Genomic DNA, 18,045 nt, shown 5'->3' on the forward strand with positions numbered 1-18,045 from the left:
AATATGTTTTTCTTTTACAAAATTGGGATAATGCTGCACTTACTGTTTTGTAATCTGGTTTTTTCCCTCAACAATTTATTGTGACCATTTTCTCGTGTTATTAAATTTTCCACTAGCCCATGATTTTTTACAGCTAGCTCAGTGTTCCATTACAGGGAACTATACTTGATTTAACGTCTCCTAATGCTGGCAGATTGCTTGGTATTGCAGAGCTACAAATATTTCTATGTAAATATTTTTACACATCTGATGGTTTTCTTAGGATAAATTCTGAGAAGAGCAATTGCTGGGTCAGTTGAATGTATTTCTTTAAGGCCTTTGGTACTTGATGCTGAATTGTTCTCTAGGAAAGAACTAGTTAATAACCCTTCTAGTGAAGTATGGGAACGTTCGTTTCTCTATGTCCTTAGCAATACTAGTGTTTTTTTTTTTTTTTAAGATTTTATTTATTTATTCGACAGAGAGAAAGAGAGAGAGAGATCACAAGCAGGCAGAGAGGCAGGTAGAAAGAGAGGAGGGAAGCAGGCTCCCTGCTGAGCAGAGAGCCTGCTGCTGGGCTCAATCCCAGGACCCTGAGATCATGACCTGAGCCAAATGCAAAGGCCTAAACCACTGAGCTACCCAGGTGCCCCCCCCTTTTTTTTAGTATTTTATTTATTCCACAGAGAGATCACAAGTAGGCAGAGAGGCAGGTAGAAAGAGAGGAGGCGGTACTAGTTATTAAGATTTTGGGGTATCTGGGTGGCTCAAATAGTTAAGCATCTGCCTTCGGCTCAGGTCATGATCCTGAGGTCCTGAGATAGAGCCTTGCATTGGGCTCCCTGCTTGGCAGGAAGCCTGCTTCTCCCTCTCCTTCTACAGCTCTCCCTGCTTGCGCTCTTGCTCTCTCTATCAAATAAATAAATAAAATCTAAAAAACAAAAAGATTTTATTATTTATCTATTTATTTTTAAAGATTTTATTTATTTATTTATTTGAGAGAGAGCTAGAGAGAAAGAGCACAAGGACGGGGAGAGACAGAAGGAGAGGGAGAAGCAAACTTTCAGCTGAGCACGGAGCTCACAGCGGGGTCTTGATCCCAGGACCCTAGGATCATGACCTGAGCCCAAGGCAGACGCTTAACTATCTGAACCACCCAGGTGCCCTTCTGTTTATTTTTGAATAGGAAATGTATTTACATAGTTTGAATTCAAAAAGTAGAGAGTATATTTATAATATAGTCTATTTCTTCTGTTCCCGTTGCCACCTGTTTACCCAACACCAGAAGAGAACCTGGTTAAATGTATCTTTCCAGGGGCACCTGGGTGGCTCAGTTGGTTAAACTGCCCTGACTCTTGATCTCAGCTCAGGTCATGATCTCAGGGTCCTGATTGCAGGGTCTTAGGATGAAGCCCCACCTCAGGCTCCTCACTCAGTGCTCAGCAAGGAGTCTGCTGCATTCTCTCCCTTTGTACCTCCCCCTGCTCACATGCGTGCTCTCTCTCAAGGAAATAAATAAATCTTTTCTTTTTTTAATGTATCTTTCCAGAGATACTTTGGCGTATAAAAATGAATACAAATACTCTTATTCCTGCACACATACTTTTTATGTAAGTAACATTCTATATACACTATTCAGCCCCATGCTTTTTTCAATTAATAGTATCTTGAAAATCATTCTACATCAGTACATGAAGAGCGTCCTTATTCTTTTCTTGATAGCTACATGATTTTCCATAATATGGATATATAATTTATTAACCAGTGTCTTGTAGATCTATACATAATTGATCTAAGTTGTTTCCTATCTTTTGCTATTCCAAACAACCTAGTGTTGAGAAACTTTGCATATGTTATTTTGTCCATATCTTTAGGGTAAAGGCTTCTATCTGTAGGATAAATTCAAGAAGAATTGCTGGTGTAATGGAGATATAAATGATACGGATGGATGTGAAAGATACATACATATTGCTAACTTGCCCTTCCTAATCGTGAAACCAACTTATACTCCCACTGGCAACATAACAGAATGCCCATTTTCCCACTCCTTTGACAACTCATTGCACTATCAATTTTATTTATCTTTGCCAGTCTGATAGGTAAAAAATAGGGATTTTTCTCAATTTATCAGATGAAAACTTTTTTTATTGTGGTAGAATACACACTACACACAATGTTCCATTTTAACCATTTTTAAGTATATATAATGGAGTGGCATTAATAAACACATTCACAGTGTTGTGCAGCCATCATCATTATACATTTCCAGAACATTCTCACCAACCCAAACAAGCAATAACTCTCCATACCTCCCTTCCCCCTCACCTCATGCAACCTCTGTTCTACTTTCTGTCTCTGTGATACTGCCAATTCCAGGCACCTCATGCAAGTGATATCATACAGTATTGGTTCTTGTGTTTCTGGCTTATTTCCCTTAGCATAATCATTTCAAAATCCAGTAGAGTTTTAATTTTCATTTTGCTGATTAGGAATGAAGTTGAGCATTTTTCATATGTTTACGAGCCATTTATATTTCCCATTAGAACTCTCTGTTCTATTATTTGCATATTTTCCTATTGAATTATTGGTCATTATCTTATGGATCTGTAGGAACTAATTATAAAGTAAAGAAATGAGCCCTTTGCCTGTGATAGGAGTTGCAGATATTTTTTCCAGTTCCATGTTTGCCTTTTGAGATTGCTTTTATTGGTAAAGAAATGTTTTATGTAGTCAAATTTATTAACCTCTTATAAAACTTCTGGGTTTTGTATCATAGTTAGAAAGGGATTCCTCACTCCAACATCGCTTTAGGTTATTCCCATAGTTTCTTCTAGTGCTCCACGAGTTTCATTTTTTACATTAAGATTTTGATCCATTTAGAATTTATCCTAATGAAAGGTTTATCATAGAGAGCCAGCTTTGTCTTCAGTGACTACCTTCTGGTCATAATAATTTTACTGAGTAATCTCTATCTTTTCTTCAGTGGTTTGAGATGCTGCCTTTATGATAATTATTAATCCTTGCCAGTTTGGTGGTAGAAAAAAACAAAACATTGTGTGCTTTCGTTTTCATATATTTTGTGATCCACAAATGAACTAACTATTTGTTTTCTAAGAAATAAGTATCACTAGTGTTTCTTCTTCTGTGAATTTCTATTTGTGGCACTCACCCTTTGTTATGTGCAGGATTGTGCTTGCAATATTTTCCTCCATTTTCATTTACCTTCAGTATTGTTTGTGGCTGAAGCTCCGTCTGATGCTGCTGTCTTCAAAGTGCTTTGAATATTTATTTCCTCACTTGATCTTCACGGCTTGGCTCTAAGGTAGTTAAAAATGAAGCCGAAGCACAAAGAGATCCACTAACTTGACCAATTTCCTATCATCTTTCATAGTATAGCCCTTATTATCTGAAAAAAAAAAAAGTTTTTTTTTTTTTTGAAGATTTTATTTATTTGTTTGTCAGAGAGAGAATGCGTGTGCAAACACAAACAGGGAAGCAGCAGAGGGAGAGGGAGAAGCAGACTCCCCAGTGAGCAGGACTCGGGGCTTGATCCCAGGACCCTGGGATCATGACCTGACTTGAAGGCAGACACTTAACTGACTAAACCACCCAGGTATCCCCCCCAGAAACACTTTAAAGATGCTAGTTTTTGGTGTGCCTGGCTGGCTCAGTAGGTGGAGCATATGACTCTTGATCTTGGGGTTATGTGTTCTGGCTCCAAGTTGTATATAGAAATTATGTTTTAAAATTCTAGTTTCCTTTGATGTCTTTAACTGGTTCATTGTTTTGCAGGGAATATCCCACGCGAGGCCTCACACTGCGGACATTTCACTGTGTTACGCCAATCGCTCTGCGGCCCTCTTCTACATGGATGAATATGAAGTGAGTATCGGGGTGCCTGGTGTGATTGGAAACGATTGGTAGGGGGTTCACTAGAAGACTAGACCTTCAGCTCTGCTCCTACCTTAGAGCACTAAAATGCCCCTGCTGTGAACTAGTCAAGTTGGAAGAAAATTGGTATCCTCCCAGATTTGTTCTGATGCATTTTTTCTTTCTCCTGATTAGTTTTACCTATCACAGGTGGTCATGTGGGGTGGTATTGGTTGACAGAAGTCCTGGCATATGGCACAGGGCCAGGAACTATATATATCCAGTGGGTCAGCAGTTCTCAGTGTCAAGATGAGCTGTGAGATGTGTTGCTAATAATACTTCGGGTTCCAAGGGTTTGCAAACTATTTACTTGTTTGTTTGTTTCTTAATAAGGAGCGTGTTCAGGGTTATCCCTGCGGTAATATGGTCCACCCTCCATACATATTTTGAATGGGCAACTAGAAGTTGCGCCAGAATGCCTGTGTATGCCTCTGAGAGAGTGGGCTTGATAGGAGTGGCTTTTTTCTCATTTCCCAGTTGGTGGCTAAAGCCAAGCTCTCAAATGTCATTTTGGTAACATCCATTTTGGAATGCCCCAGGAATTTTTAAAATATGTCCTAGAGTTAAGAACTAGTTGAATAATCACAAGTTCACACTTACTGCCCTTTGAACTGAAAGAGACAAGCAAGTGGGGCGCCTGGGTGGCTCAGTCAGTTGAGTGCCTTGACTCCTGATTTCAGCTCAGGTGATGATCTCAGGATCCTGAGATCGAGCTCCACATCAGGCTCTGTGCTGGGTGGAGCCTGCTTAAGATTCTCTCTCTCCCTCTCCCTTTGCCCCTCTCTGCCACTCTTGCCATCTCTCTCTGTCTCTCTCTCCAAAAATGAAATAAAATAAAAGAGGCGAGCAAGAATTTAACTCTAGGCCCTAAGCAGGAAAGTCCTAGGCAATTGAGGACAACAGTTGGAAGAACTTGTGAACTATGTAACCCTTTATAACCTCTCTACATTGGTTATTTTTATTTCCCTTCTTGTAGCAGCAATTACCATGTATTGAACGCATGCGCTCTTTTCAGCACTTTAGGTATATTACCTTATTTCATCCTTAAAACAACCCTGTGAGGTATCTGTGTTTTTCAGATGAGAACACTAAGATACTGAGAAATTAAGTTGCTTGCACAAGGTCATACAGCTAGTAAGAAGCAGTCAGGAGTGGATTGCAGATCTGTCTGACTTCTAAGCCTACTCCTTTAATCACTACAATTCTTCTGTCTGTAAGACTTTTTTTTGCCCTCAAAACAGGAATATTTAATAAGACAATTAAATTCAATATCCTTGGCAAGTATGACTTAATTTCTTAAAAGATCACACAGCAGAATATGATTTAAAGAAATAAGCAAGCATGTAATTAGAGTCGCTCCATTTTTAATCATCTTTAACTTTCCTGTAGATTTTTGTTAAGATTTTAAGTAGACATTGGGGTGCCTGGGTGGCTCAGTGGGTTAAAGCCTCTGCCTTCCAGCTCAGGTCATGGTCTCAGGGTCCTGGGATCGAGTCCCGCATCGGGCTCTCTGCTCAGCGGGGAGCCTGCTTCCCTCTGTCTCTCTCTGCCTGCCTCTCCGTCTACTTGTGATTTCTCTCTGTCAAATAAATAAATAAAATCTTTAAAAAAAAAAAAAAGATTTTTAGTAGACATTGAAGAGTCAGGTCCAAGGAGTTCATAGGGGATTTCCTTTCTATTTTCAGATGTGTCTTAAAGATATCACGAGGGCACAGATGCATGGGTATCCAGAAAGTTTGCAACCCAAGGTGACATTGCGAAAGGTCGAGTGTCTGGTGACCCTGGGGAGACTACAGGAGGCAGGCCAGACCATCAGGGATCTTGAAAGTAACTTTGCTGCCAAACCAACTGTAGCAGCTGCCCAGTTTCAAATTCTGCAGCGAAACCTGTGTCGTTTGAAAATGAAAGTACAAGAAAGGGAGAGGCTCACAGCAACCTTCCCAACAACTCTAACGAAAATCTTTGAGGATATGGACCTAAGGGAGGTGAATGAACAGATTCCTTGTGCCTCATCCTCTGTCAGCCTGTGCATGGACCCTTTACGAGGCCGCTATCTGATTGCCACAGAAGATATTCTCCCTGGAGAGCTCTTGGTGAAGGAGGATGCTTTCGTGAGTGTCCTTAACCCTGGAGAAAGGCCCCCACTACATCAAGGCCTAGCAAGCAAGTGGGATACCAGAGTCACAAATGGGGACCTCTACTGTCACCGATGTTTGACGCACACTCTGGCCATGGTTCCCTGTGACGGTTGCAGCTATGCCAAGTACTGCAGCCACGAGTGTATGCAGCAGGCCTGGGGGCTCTACCATAACAGAGAGTGTCCTCTCGGGGGGCTGCTGCTCACACTGGGTATCTTCTGCCACGTCGCGCTGAGGGCGACCCTTTTAGCTAGATTCGAGGGTGCCAGCAAAGTCATAAGGAAGCTTAGCAGTGAGATTAGTAACAAGGACATGTGCTCACCTGAAAGCGAGACTCCGGTACACACACTCCGTTCTGACCTGGGAGGGGAGAGTGAGGAGAATGGCAACATAGTTCAGACCCCAGTTCCAGGCTGTGATGTCAACGGCAAATATGAAAATAACTACAATGCTGTCTTCCACCTCTTGCCCCATACTGAGCACCATAGCCCAGAATACAAATTCCTCTGTGCCCTCAGTGTGTCGGCGCTCTGCAGGCAGCTGGAAGCAGCCGACTCCTCGAAGCCAGACGCCGCAGCACCTCCTATCTTGTGTTCCGAGTTGAGTACCTGGGGAGTGGCCATGTTGAAGCACATGTTACAGCTACAGTGCAATGCTCAGGCCATAACTACCATTCAGCAGACAGGTAAGAGGAGAGCTTTGTTTGCCTTACTCTTTTGTTCTTGATGTTGCTCACGTCTGGGAGGAAAGAACTGTGAACAGGAACAGTAGTGGTGGTCTAACGGTCCTGTGTTACCATGATTGCAACATTGAGAAGCTGTGTGACCCAAACTCTTTGAGCCCACTCTGCCTCGATTGTCTTGTCTCAGCAACAGGTAGTTTAATCCCACCTAACTTTACTGAGTTGTGAAGATGAGGTGTTGTTTACAAATACACTTGAAAATTAAAAGCCCTGTTACAGAGGGATTTTTATCGTGAAGGAGAACTAAAATAATAAGACTGCAGAAAGAAGAGAGGTCCACAGGGCTCTTGGGTGGCTCAGTATGTTAACCATCTGTGTTCAGCTCAGGTCATGATCCCAGGATCCTGGGACTGAGCCCTATATAGGGCTCTCTGCTCAGCGGACAGTCTGCTTCTCTCACTTTCTCTCTCAAATAAATGAATAAATAAAATATTTTTTTAATCTAAAAAAAAGAAGAGTCTGCTGTTGAGTTAAGGTATCAAAATCTTATTCATGTGACTCAGCTACTCTGTCTCTTCTCTTTCCAACTGACGGATTTCTTCTGTCCTTCTGTTTTAAATTTCCAAGAGAGTAATCTGGCCAAGCACAGCTTTTCATACAGTATTGAACGGTTGGCCAGCCTGTTTGGGCTGTCCTTTGGCCAGGGGCCAACAATCTAGGGACCGCCTCTAGACACAGACCAGCCTAGACCTGCTTGCCTGAACCAGGTCCTACAGACAAGTCTATTTAAGGTAGTTGGAGAGGTTGACTGTGGCCAGCATCATGAGTGACACTGTACTAACAACAGATACTCTAGAAAAGAAACAGTGTTTCTGGTCGTTCTATTGTGTGATCTCCATTTTAGCAGATAATGTCTTTCAATTCAATTAGGTCATTATACCTCTCTCAAATTTCTTTTCTTTTCTTTTTTTTTTTTAAGATTTTATTTATTTATTTGACAGACAGAGATCACAAGTAGGCAGAGAGGCAGGCAGAGAGAAAGAGAGAGAAGGAAGCAGGCTCCCTGCTGAGCAGAGAGCCCGATGCGGGACTCGATCCCAGGACCCTGAGATCATGACCCGAGCCAAAGGCAGCGGCTTAACCCACTGAGCCACCCAGGCGCCCCACCTTTCTCAAATTTCTAATTAACTCTCTTGAGGGGAAAAATTGGATATTACCTAAACCTAAGATTTATAGACAGCCTGATACAAATGTGGCTTTAGGAAGCTATGCATGCTTAGCTCTTTTGATCTTCTCACATTAGGTAATCTAGAATTTCATCAACCTTTTATATGTATGTTTTTATCTTTAATTTTAATGCAGCTGCCAAGTTATATGGTGTGTAGGCGTTTCACGAGAAGTGTTTTGGAGGAAGACTGTCTTCCCCATCCTGAAGCACATGGAACACCCCCAGAATAGCCCTGGCTTCATCCTATAATGCTAGGAAATCCCATTGCAAGCCAGTCTCCATTCTCTCCTCTGCTTCCATTGGCTTCTTTGAGCCATTGCTACCTTCTAAAATACATCTGTTGGGTGTTTTTCTGGAATTATATTTTCCCTTGGGTACATTCACTGGCATTTTAAAAAATATTTTTTCATGTATTTTTGTTTTTACACTTGATCTTAGCCAAAAGGCCGAGAAGCGATTCATGTATTTTTGTTTTTGTGAATATAAAAAAAAAAAAAAACAGTATATGGGGCTTCCAGATTATAGTGGCAGAAAATTACCGACTCCTGATTTTATTGTGTCTTGCCTCTGAAGTACTTAATAGAACATACAAAAAAGATACAAATGCCAGGAGCTCTGAAAACTATAGAAACTACTGTCCAGGTAAACAATAACAGGCTAAACAATAGCAGGCTGAATCCCTGTGGCAGAATGGCCAAGCCATGGGCACCAAAGGAGACTTCCATCTGCTTTCCTCCAGTGGCCTGTCCATAACTGTCAAAGAATCTTAGCCTAAATGTTTTTGCTCTGTGTGCATGACATATCATTATAGTCAGGTTTTTATTTGCATAGCAAGTTTCGGGTAAAATTTTTCACAAATTGTTGAGAATAAACTTTTGGATAGTAAATGTATGTATAGACAGGAATACCTGTATGATCTGTGGCTAATAAGGATGGGGGAAATAGATTCATAGCATGATACCGGCTACCTGGAGTGATGGAAAGAGGATTGGAGACTTTGGCTTTACCTGTCAGGCTCTATATTTTATGTACAATTTTTTCCTTATGTTTTGTTTCTTTGTTTAAGATTTATTTATGTATTCGACAGATAGAAATCACAAGGAGGCAGAGAGGCAGGCAGAGAGAGAGGAGGGAGCAGGCTACCAGCCGAGCAGAGAGCCCGATGTGGGGCTCGATCCCAGGACCCTGAGATCATGACCTGAGCCGAAGGCAGAGCTTTAACCCACTGAGCCACCCAGGCGCCCCTTTCCTTATGTTTTAAAAATATATATAAAGAGGGACACCTGGGTGACTCAGTCGGTTAAGCATCTAACTCAATATCGGCTCAGGAAATGATCTCAGGGTTGTGAGATCGACCCCCAGGTTGAACTCCCTGCTCAGCACAAGTCTGATTGAAAGTCTCTTTCTCTCCCCCTACCTCTGCCCCTCCCTGCTCCACTAGTGTGCATGCTCTCTCTCTAGCTTGCTCTCAAAATAAATAAATAAGTGAAATCTTTAAAATAAATAACGAGGGGTACCTGGGTGGCTCAGTCATTGAGCATCTGCCGAGCCGCACCAGGAGCCTGCTTCTCCCTCTCCCTCTGCCTGCTCCTCCCCCTACTTGTGCTCACTCTCTCTCTCTGCCAAATAAATAAAATCTTTTTTTTTAAATAGATAAGTGTACTTTTTTAAAAAATTAAATAACTAAATAAAAACATATACATAGGAGGAAGCTAAAAGCAAAAATACAAAAATCTTAACCGTAATCAATTCTGAAGGTAGAAGTATGGGTTACTGCTACCTTCTTTGAACTTTTACTACAGTTTTAAAATTAAAAACATTGACTCAGGGGCGCCTGGGTGGCTCAGTGGGTTAAGCCTCTGCCTTTGGCTCAAGTCATGATCTCAGGGTCTTGGGACTGAACCCCACATTGGACTCTGCTCAGCAGGGAGCCTGCTTCCTCCTCTCTCTCTGCCTCCTTGTGATCTCTCTCTGTCAAATAAATAAAATCTTTTAATAAAATAAATTGAATTTTTAAAAAAACATAAAAACCAGTTCACTGAGGGGCACCTGGATCATCCATCAGTTAAGTGTCTGCCTTCCACCCAGGTCATGATCCCAGGGTCCTGGGATCGAGCTCCATGTCAAGCCTGCTTCTCCCCCTCTCTCTGCCTGCCGCGCCCCCTGCCTGTGCTATCTTTCTGTCAAATAAATAAATAAAATCTTTAAAATAAAAATTTTTTAAATAAAAACCAGTTCACTGAGCAACAAGATGATAAAGTGAAATGAATCTTTCAGAACTGGTTAAAAAAAAAATTATCCAGGTATACTCTGTTTACAAAAGTAACACAGAATGTTTGGGTAAGACATGTTGGGAATCACAAGCAAATCAGGATATTAGAATTAACATGAAATATTAAGATTAGGTACTCAAGGTACCTAATAAAAAGAAGGAATTTTATTTTTTTATAGGACACTTTCCACACTGAAATACATCAATCTTAGCTCTCAGAAACAGAGATTGTGACTACAAAGCAAAAATTATTAAGTATACCAGGAAAAACTAGCAAAAACACCATAGCTGTGAGAAACTTTAATATACCACTCTGATTTTGATCAAATATATCAAAAATAAGGATCTTGAAGCCAAAATAACTAATATACTATGGCATTCAGTACATACATCTATCAAAACTTGTGTGCGTTAGACCATGGTGATGTGTTGTGGGTCAGGAGCAAATGGCCAAAAAGAACTCCTGAGATATTTTCAGTGCAAAAGGTGCTTTTATTAAAGCATGGAATAGGACCCATGGGCAGAAAGAGCTGCACTGGGGTTGTGAGTAGTGATTGATTATATACTTTTAAGTTGGGTGGGTAGAGGTAAGGAAGTTTCCAAAAGGATTTTCATGTGTTAAGGAAAACTAGAATAATGGAAAGGCATACCATCCATTTTAAAGATTTCTTTATTTACTTTTGGAGAGAGAGAGAGCATGTGTCGTGAGCAGGAGAGAGAACAGCAGGAGGGGCAGAAGGAGAGGGAGAGGAGAACCTCAAGCAGACCTCTGAGCCCAAGGAGGGGCTTGATCTCACAACCCCGAGATCACGACCTGAGCTGAATCCAAGAGTTGGACACTCAACTGACCCAGCCACCCAGGTGCCCCCAGTCCATTTTAAAAATTTACAAGAATAATGTTACTGTGTGAATCAGTGTTTTTAATTTTTTTTTTCTTAAAGATTCTATTCATTTACTTGACAGAGAGATCACAAGTAGACGGAGAGGCAGGCAGAGAGAAAGAGAGAGAGGGAAGCAGGCTCTCCGCTCAGCAGGGAGCCCGATGCGGGACTCGATCCCAGGACCCTGAGATCACAACCTGAGCTGAAGGCAGCGGCCTAACCCACTGAGCCACCCAGGCACCCAGTGTTTTTAATTTTAAAACTGTAGTGAAAGTTCAAAGAAGAAGGTAGCGGTCCCCCATACTTCTACCTTCAGAATTGATTACTGTTAAGATTTTGATATTTTTGCTTTTAGTCGTCCTTTTCTCCCATGTATATATTTTTATTCAGTTATTTATTTGTTTTAAAGATTTCATTTAGGGGTATCTGGGTAGCTCAGCCAGTTAAGCGTATGCAGTTGCCTCAGGTCGTTATTCCTGAGTCCTGGGAACGAGTTCCACATCAGGGGGAACCTGCTTCTCCCTCTTCCTCTCCCTCTGCCCCTGCTCATGTGCTCTTTCTCACTCTCTCTCTCAAATAAATAAATAAATTTTTAAAAAAAATTAACATTTCACGGACTCCTGGGTGGCTCAGTTGGTTAAGCGTCTGCCTTTGGCTCAGGTCATGATCCCAGAGTCCTGGGATCAAGCCCCTTATCGGTCTCCTTGCTCAGCAGGAAGCCTGCTTCTCCCTCTGCCTGCTGCTCCCCCTGCTGTGCTCCTTCTGTGGCTGTGTCTATCAAATAAATAAATAAAATCTTCAGATAAGCTTTCATTTATTGAGAGTGTGAGCTCATGCGCACATGCATGGGATGGGGGGAGGTGCAGGCAGAGGCAGAGGGTGAGAGAGAATCCTGGAAGACTGGCTGTTGTCAAGCTAAGAGGTTGCTTTTTGCCTCTAGGAAAGCTTTAATGTTAAGGCAGTTGTGAGCTCCTTGAGGATTGTCGTACTCTGCCTGTCTCAAGTATTTGTCAATGGGCTACAAGTTGTAAGGAAATTTAATTTTACTTACTTTTCTTTTGTCTTTGTTCTCCTCATCACAGGGTTCAGTAAACTTTTTCTGTAAAGGGCCAGACAGTAAATATTTTAGGCTTTGCAGGCCATGGCGTCTCTGACTCAGCTCTGCCATTGCAGCACCAAAGTCGCCATTGACAATGCAGAAAATGACTGAATGGCTAGGTTCCAGGAGCACTTCATGATGGACACTGAAATTTGATTTCTTAGAATTCACATAGTGAGCATTGTTCTTTTCATTGTTTTTTTTCAACCACTTAAAAATGTAAAAGCAGTTCTTAGACTACACTCTACAAAAACAGGCAGTCTGCGTGATTTGGCCAACAGGTTACAGTATGTAGACTCCTGATAGAGACAGAGATTTGGCAAATCTAATTAAGATATCTATTTAGTAAGGAAAAAAGCCCACAAAATTAGGAGCAATGAAGGAGTATAGCCAATAATATAAATTAAATTTTAAATTTTAAGCAAGTATTTAATATCATTTTAGACTCTTAAATTTGAAAACATTAAGTAGAAAACACAAATTTACTACATTTTCTCAGGAAGAGAACACTTCAAATATCCAGTGACTGTAGGAAAATTTAAAGATTATCAAAATATTTCCAGGAACGCCTGGGTGGCTCAGTCAGTTAAGTGTCTACCTTCTGCTCAGGTCATGATCTCGGGGTCCTGGGATCGAGCCCCTCATTAGGCTCCCTGCTCAGCAGGGAGTCTGCTTCTCCCTCTCCTTCTGTGGCTCCCCCTGCTTGTGCTCTCTCTGTCTCTCTCTGACAAATAAAATCTTAGAGATATATGGGGCGCCTGGGTGGCTCAGTTGGTTGGACGACAGCCATTGGCTCAGGTCATGATCCTGGGGTCCCGGGATTGAGTCCCACATCGGGCTCCCAGCTCCATGGGGAGTCTGCTTCTCCCTCTGACCTTCTCCTCGCTCATTTTCTCTCTCACTGTCTCTCTCTCTCAAATAAATAAATAAAATCTTTAAAAAAAAAAATCTTAGAGATATATATACATATATCCATAAAAAGAAGCCAGACCCACTCTTTTCCATGTAAGTTCTTTAAAACTTCTAAGGACCATATTTAGCCACATTTTTTTAAAAAGATTTTAAGTATTCATTTAGGAGAAAGAGAGAGCATAAGCAGGAGAGGCAGAAGGAGAGGGAGAAGCAGACTCCGCACTGAGCTGGGAGTCTAGCATGGGGCTTGATCCAAGGACCCTGAGATCACAACCGTAGCTGAAGGCAAATGCTTAACCTTCTGAGCCATCCAGGCATCTGTCGTCACATTTTTTAATAAAACAAAAAATATCTTTCAAAGAACAGATCATTTTTATACAGTATAAACTGTTCCGGGGCATGGGGGAACCTGGAGTCCTTTCCCATTCATTTTGCAAAGCCAAGGATAAGAACTATAGATTAGTCTCACTTGTGAATATCACTGTAGGAATCCTGAGAAAATCACTGCTGTATCACATCCAGCAGTTTATTGAAGGAATGCCAAGAGATGACCAAGAAGGGTCTCATCCAGAAATGCAAACATAATTAACTTGGAGGGATACACAGGTTCGGGTAAGAGACAGACCATATTCTGAGACGGAAACACTGAAAACTAAAAATAGCAGTTCCCCTGCATTCCCCCAACCAGTGCAGTGCAGTTCCACACGAAATCACAATTGGATTTTTCATGGAATTGGACACTGATGCTAAAGTTCATCTTGAATAAGTGGTGAGAATAGCCATTTTTTTTAAGATTTTATTTATTTATTTGACAGACACAGATCACAAGTAGGCAGAGAGGTAGGCAGAGAGAGAGAGCGGGAAGTAGGCTCCCTGCTGAGCAGAGAGCCCGATGCGGTGCTCGATCCCAGGATCCTGAGATCATGACCTGAGCCGAAGGCAGAGGCTTTAACCCACTGAGCCACCCAGGCACCCGAAAATAGCCATTTTGTAAGAGTACTGAATCCTTGAACTTGGCAGCCCACACCCTCCCTCCCCGAGCTCATCCCGCAGGACCAGGTGGCGCTCACCAAGGCTACCATCAGTGTCCTCCTAGAGTCCCTGGTGTAAATGTCCAACCCTTCCCGCCCCGCTTGTTTGCAGAGGCCTTGGCCAGCGTCACAAGAGTCCCATTAGCAATGAAGGCACTGGTGGAGCCGTCCCAGCATCAGGGGGATCCTAGCAACACTGCTGCCCCCAGTGAGAAGGCGATGGAGGCAAGGAAAGAAGAATCAGAGGAGCCTGATGATGATGTTTGCTCTGGTCTTTTTAACTACATCTCTTCTATAACCTGTTCAATAAAAATAATATATATTGTTTAAAGATTTTATTTAGTGAGAGAGAATGAGCGTTGGGGGATGGGCAGAGAGAAAGGGAGAGAGAACATCTCAAGCAGACTTGTGCCTAGAGCTGAAGCTGGAGGCAGGGCCCTATCTCAGGACCCTGAGATCAGGACCTGAGCCAAAAATCAAGAGTCAGTGGTTAACCAACTGAGACTCCCAGGTGCTCCAATAATAATAATAATAAATAGAAGAGTATTGAAGGGGCTTGGTACCATCAGATTTCATATCAGCATGAAGCTACAGTAATGAAAGACAGGATGGTACTGATACGAAAGTCCCCTAAAAGTGTTAAATCATTAAAAAGTTAAACAGGGAAACACTAAACCATCAGATAACTAGGAAAAGATAAGTGAACACTTACATGGTCTTAGGGTGAGAGAAGCTTTTTAAAACATAGAATATCCAATTTAAGTAATTAAAGAAAGCTAGATTTAACCTAAAGACCAAATTATCAAGAACACTATAATCACCAAAGAAGACAGAGAATGTGGGTGGAAGAGATCCTTGTAGGAATTAAAACATGGGACTGGGAGGCAGCAGGCCTGGGTTTCCACTCCACTGATTCTAACCGTTAACTCTCCATATGAACTCAGAGTGCTTAACCTTTCTGTGTGCCTCACTTAGTATACTTTTTTTTTAATACCAGTGTAGTTGACAATGTTATTTTAAAGATTTTTTTATTTATTTGATAAATATTTGAGATATTTGAGAGAGAGAGTGTGTGTGCACGACAGGGAGTAAGGTCAGAGGGAGAAGCGGACTCCCCACTGAGCAGGGAACCCGATGTGGGACTTGACCCCGGGACTCCAGGATCATGACCTGAGCCAAAGTCAGTCACTTAACCAACTGAGCTATCCAGACGCCCAACAATGCTATATTAGTTTCAGGTGTACAACATAGTAATTCAACAATTTATATACATTATTTGTGCTCATCATCACACATGTACTCTTACTCCCTATCACCTATTACCCCCATCCCCACACCCATTGGTCACCATCAATTTATTCTCCATCTTTAAGAGTCTGTTTCCTGGCTTGTCTCTCTCTTTCTCTTTTTTTCCTTGCTCATTTGTTTCTTTTTTTTTTTTTTTTTTTTAATTTTTTATTTTTTATTTGAGAGAGCACAAGTGGGGACAGGGGCAGAGGGAGAAGCAGGCTCCTCTCTGAGCAAGGAGCCCAGAGGAGGATTCAATCCCAGGACGTAACCAATTGAAACACCCAGGCGCCCCTTGTTCTGTTTCTCCGTTTCCACATATGAGTGAAATCACATGGTATTTATCTATGACTGGCTTATTTTGCTTACCATTATACTCTCTAGCTCCATCTATGTTGTTAGAACAGCAAGATTTCATTTTTTTATGGCTGAGTAATACTATATTGTATATAGACCACATCTTCTTTATCCATTCATCTGTCAGTGAACACTTGGGCTGTTCCCATAGTTTAACTATTGTAAATAATGCTACAAAGAACATAAAGGTGCATATATTCCTTCCAATTTTCATATTCCTTGGGTCATTACCCAGCAGTGCAATTACTGGATCATAGAATAGTTCTATTTGTAACTTTTTGGGGAGACTCCCAGCTGTCCTCCACAGTGGCTGCAGCAGTTTGCATTCCCACCAACAGTGCACAAGGATTTCTTTTTGTCCTCATTCTCGCCATCGTTATTGTTCCTTGAGTTTTTTATTGGTAGCCACTCTGACAGGTGTGAGGTTTTGATTTGCATCTCCCTGATGATGAGTGATGTTGAGCATCTTTTCATGTGTCTGTTGGCCATCTGGATGTCTTCTTTGGAGGAATGTCTGTTCTTGTCTTCTGCCCGTTTTTAAATGGATTATTTGTTTTTTTGGATGTTGAGTTGTATCAGTTCTCTATATAGATTGGATACTAGTCTTTTTTTTTTTTTTTAAGATTTTATTTATTTATTTGACAGAGAGAGATCACAAGTAGGCAGAGAGGCAGGCAGAGAGAGAGAGGAGGAAGCAGGCTCCCCGCCGAGCAGAGAGCCCGACGCGGGACTCGATCCCAGGACCCTGAGATCATGACCTGAGCCGAAGGCAGCGGTCTAACCCACTGAGCCACCCAGGCGCCCCTGGATACTAGTCTTTATCAGATCTGTCATTTGCAGATACCTCCTCCTGTTTAGAAGGTTGCCTTGTAGTTTTGTTGGTTATTTACTTTGCTGTGCAAAAGCTATATTTTGATGTAGTCCCAGTAGTTTATTTTTGCTTTTGTTTCCCTTGCCTCAGGAGATGTGTCTAGAAAGCTGTTGCTATTGCTAATGTCAGAGAAATTTCCCTCAGTATCCTCCTATGGATAAAGAGAGGACTGGATGAACCTCCGGGCCTCTGGGGAAGATTGTTTGCAAAGATAACCCCAAAAATTTCACCCACCCCTGTATGTTTGCCCTTTTGCAACTTCATACTGCTTTTTCTCCAATCAAGAGGTAGAGTCTGGGGGCGCCTGGGTGGCTCAGTGGGTTAAGCCACTGCCTTCGGCTCAGGTCATGATCTCAGGGTCCTGGGATCGAGTCCCGCATCGGGCTCTCTGCTCTGCAGGGAGCCTGCTTCCTCCTCTCTCTCTGCCTGCCTCTCTGCCTACTTGTGATCTCTGTCTGTCAAATAAATAAAAATCTTTAAAAAAAAAAAAAGAGGTAGAGTCTGTTTTCTCTGCCCTTGAATCTGGGCCAGCCCCGTAACTTACTTTGACCCTTGTGTGACTTTGGAGTCTAGGCTTTAAGAGGCCTTGTAGCTTCCATGTCATTTTCTTGGAATGATGGTGTGTAGCCATATGAACAAGCCTAGGTTAGCCTTCTTTGTTTTTTTAAGTCTAGCCTTCTTGAGGGTAAAAGACCATATGCTAGGGCACCTGGGTGATTCAGTTGTTAAGCGTCTGCCTTCCGCTCAGGTCATGATCCCAGGGTCCTGGGATCAAGCCTCTCATTGGGCTCCCTGCTTACAGGGAGTCTGGGGAATCTGCTTCACCTTCTCCCCCTAACCACCACCCCCACCCCCGCTTCTCCCACTCCAGCTCCCCCTGCTTGTATTCCCTCTTTTGCTGTGTCTCTCTCTGTCAAATAAATAAATAAAATATTTTTTTTAAAAAAGACCGTATGCGGGATGCCTGGGTGGCTCAGGTGGTTAAGCGGCTGCCTTTGGCTCAGGTCATGATCCCGGTGTCTTGGGATCGAGTCCCGCATTGGGCTCTTTGCTCCACGGGGAGCCTGCTTCTCCCTCTGCCTCTACCTGCCACTCTGCCTGCTTGTACTCTCTCTTTCTCACTCTAACAAATATATAAATAAAATCTTTAAAAAAAAAGACCATATGCTAGATGAATGCAATAATATGAATAATCCCGGGAAAGACCAGCAGAAAACGTGTAGCTAAACTCTGGGCAAAGTTGCTGGCACAGAGCACTGTAAACACATGAAATAGTTGTTTTTGTTTGTTTTTAAAGATTGATTTATTCACCATAGAGAGCAGGGGTGCACATGCAAGTGGGGGGAAGGGCAGAAGGAAAGAATCTCAAGCCAACTCC

General features: G+C 42.1%; 1 protein-coding gene across 2 annotated transcripts in view; it reads left to right on the plus strand.

Annotated features, from left to right (window-relative positions):
- Nucleotides 1–18,045, plus strand: part of SMYD4 (SET and MYND domain containing 4) — a 54,866-nt gene that overhangs the window by 24,401 nt on the left and 12,420 nt on the right. For both annotated transcript variants that reach the window (XM_044248165.1, XM_044248166.1), the window contains exons 4-5: nucleotides 3,772–3,861; nucleotides 5,595–6,732. In XM_044248165.1, the coding sequence (XP_044104100.1) occupies nucleotides 3,772–3,861; nucleotides 5,595–6,732 (1,228 nt within the window). The remainder of the gene's footprint in view (nucleotides 1–3,771; nucleotides 3,862–5,594; nucleotides 6,733–18,045) is intronic.

Source organism: Neovison vison, chromosome 5, assembly GCF_020171115.1.
Source record: "Neovison vison isolate M4711 chromosome 5, ASM_NN_V1, whole genome shotgun sequence".
In the NCBI taxonomy this organism is placed as follows: Eukaryota; Metazoa; Chordata; class Mammalia; order Carnivora; family Mustelidae; genus Neogale; species Neogale vison.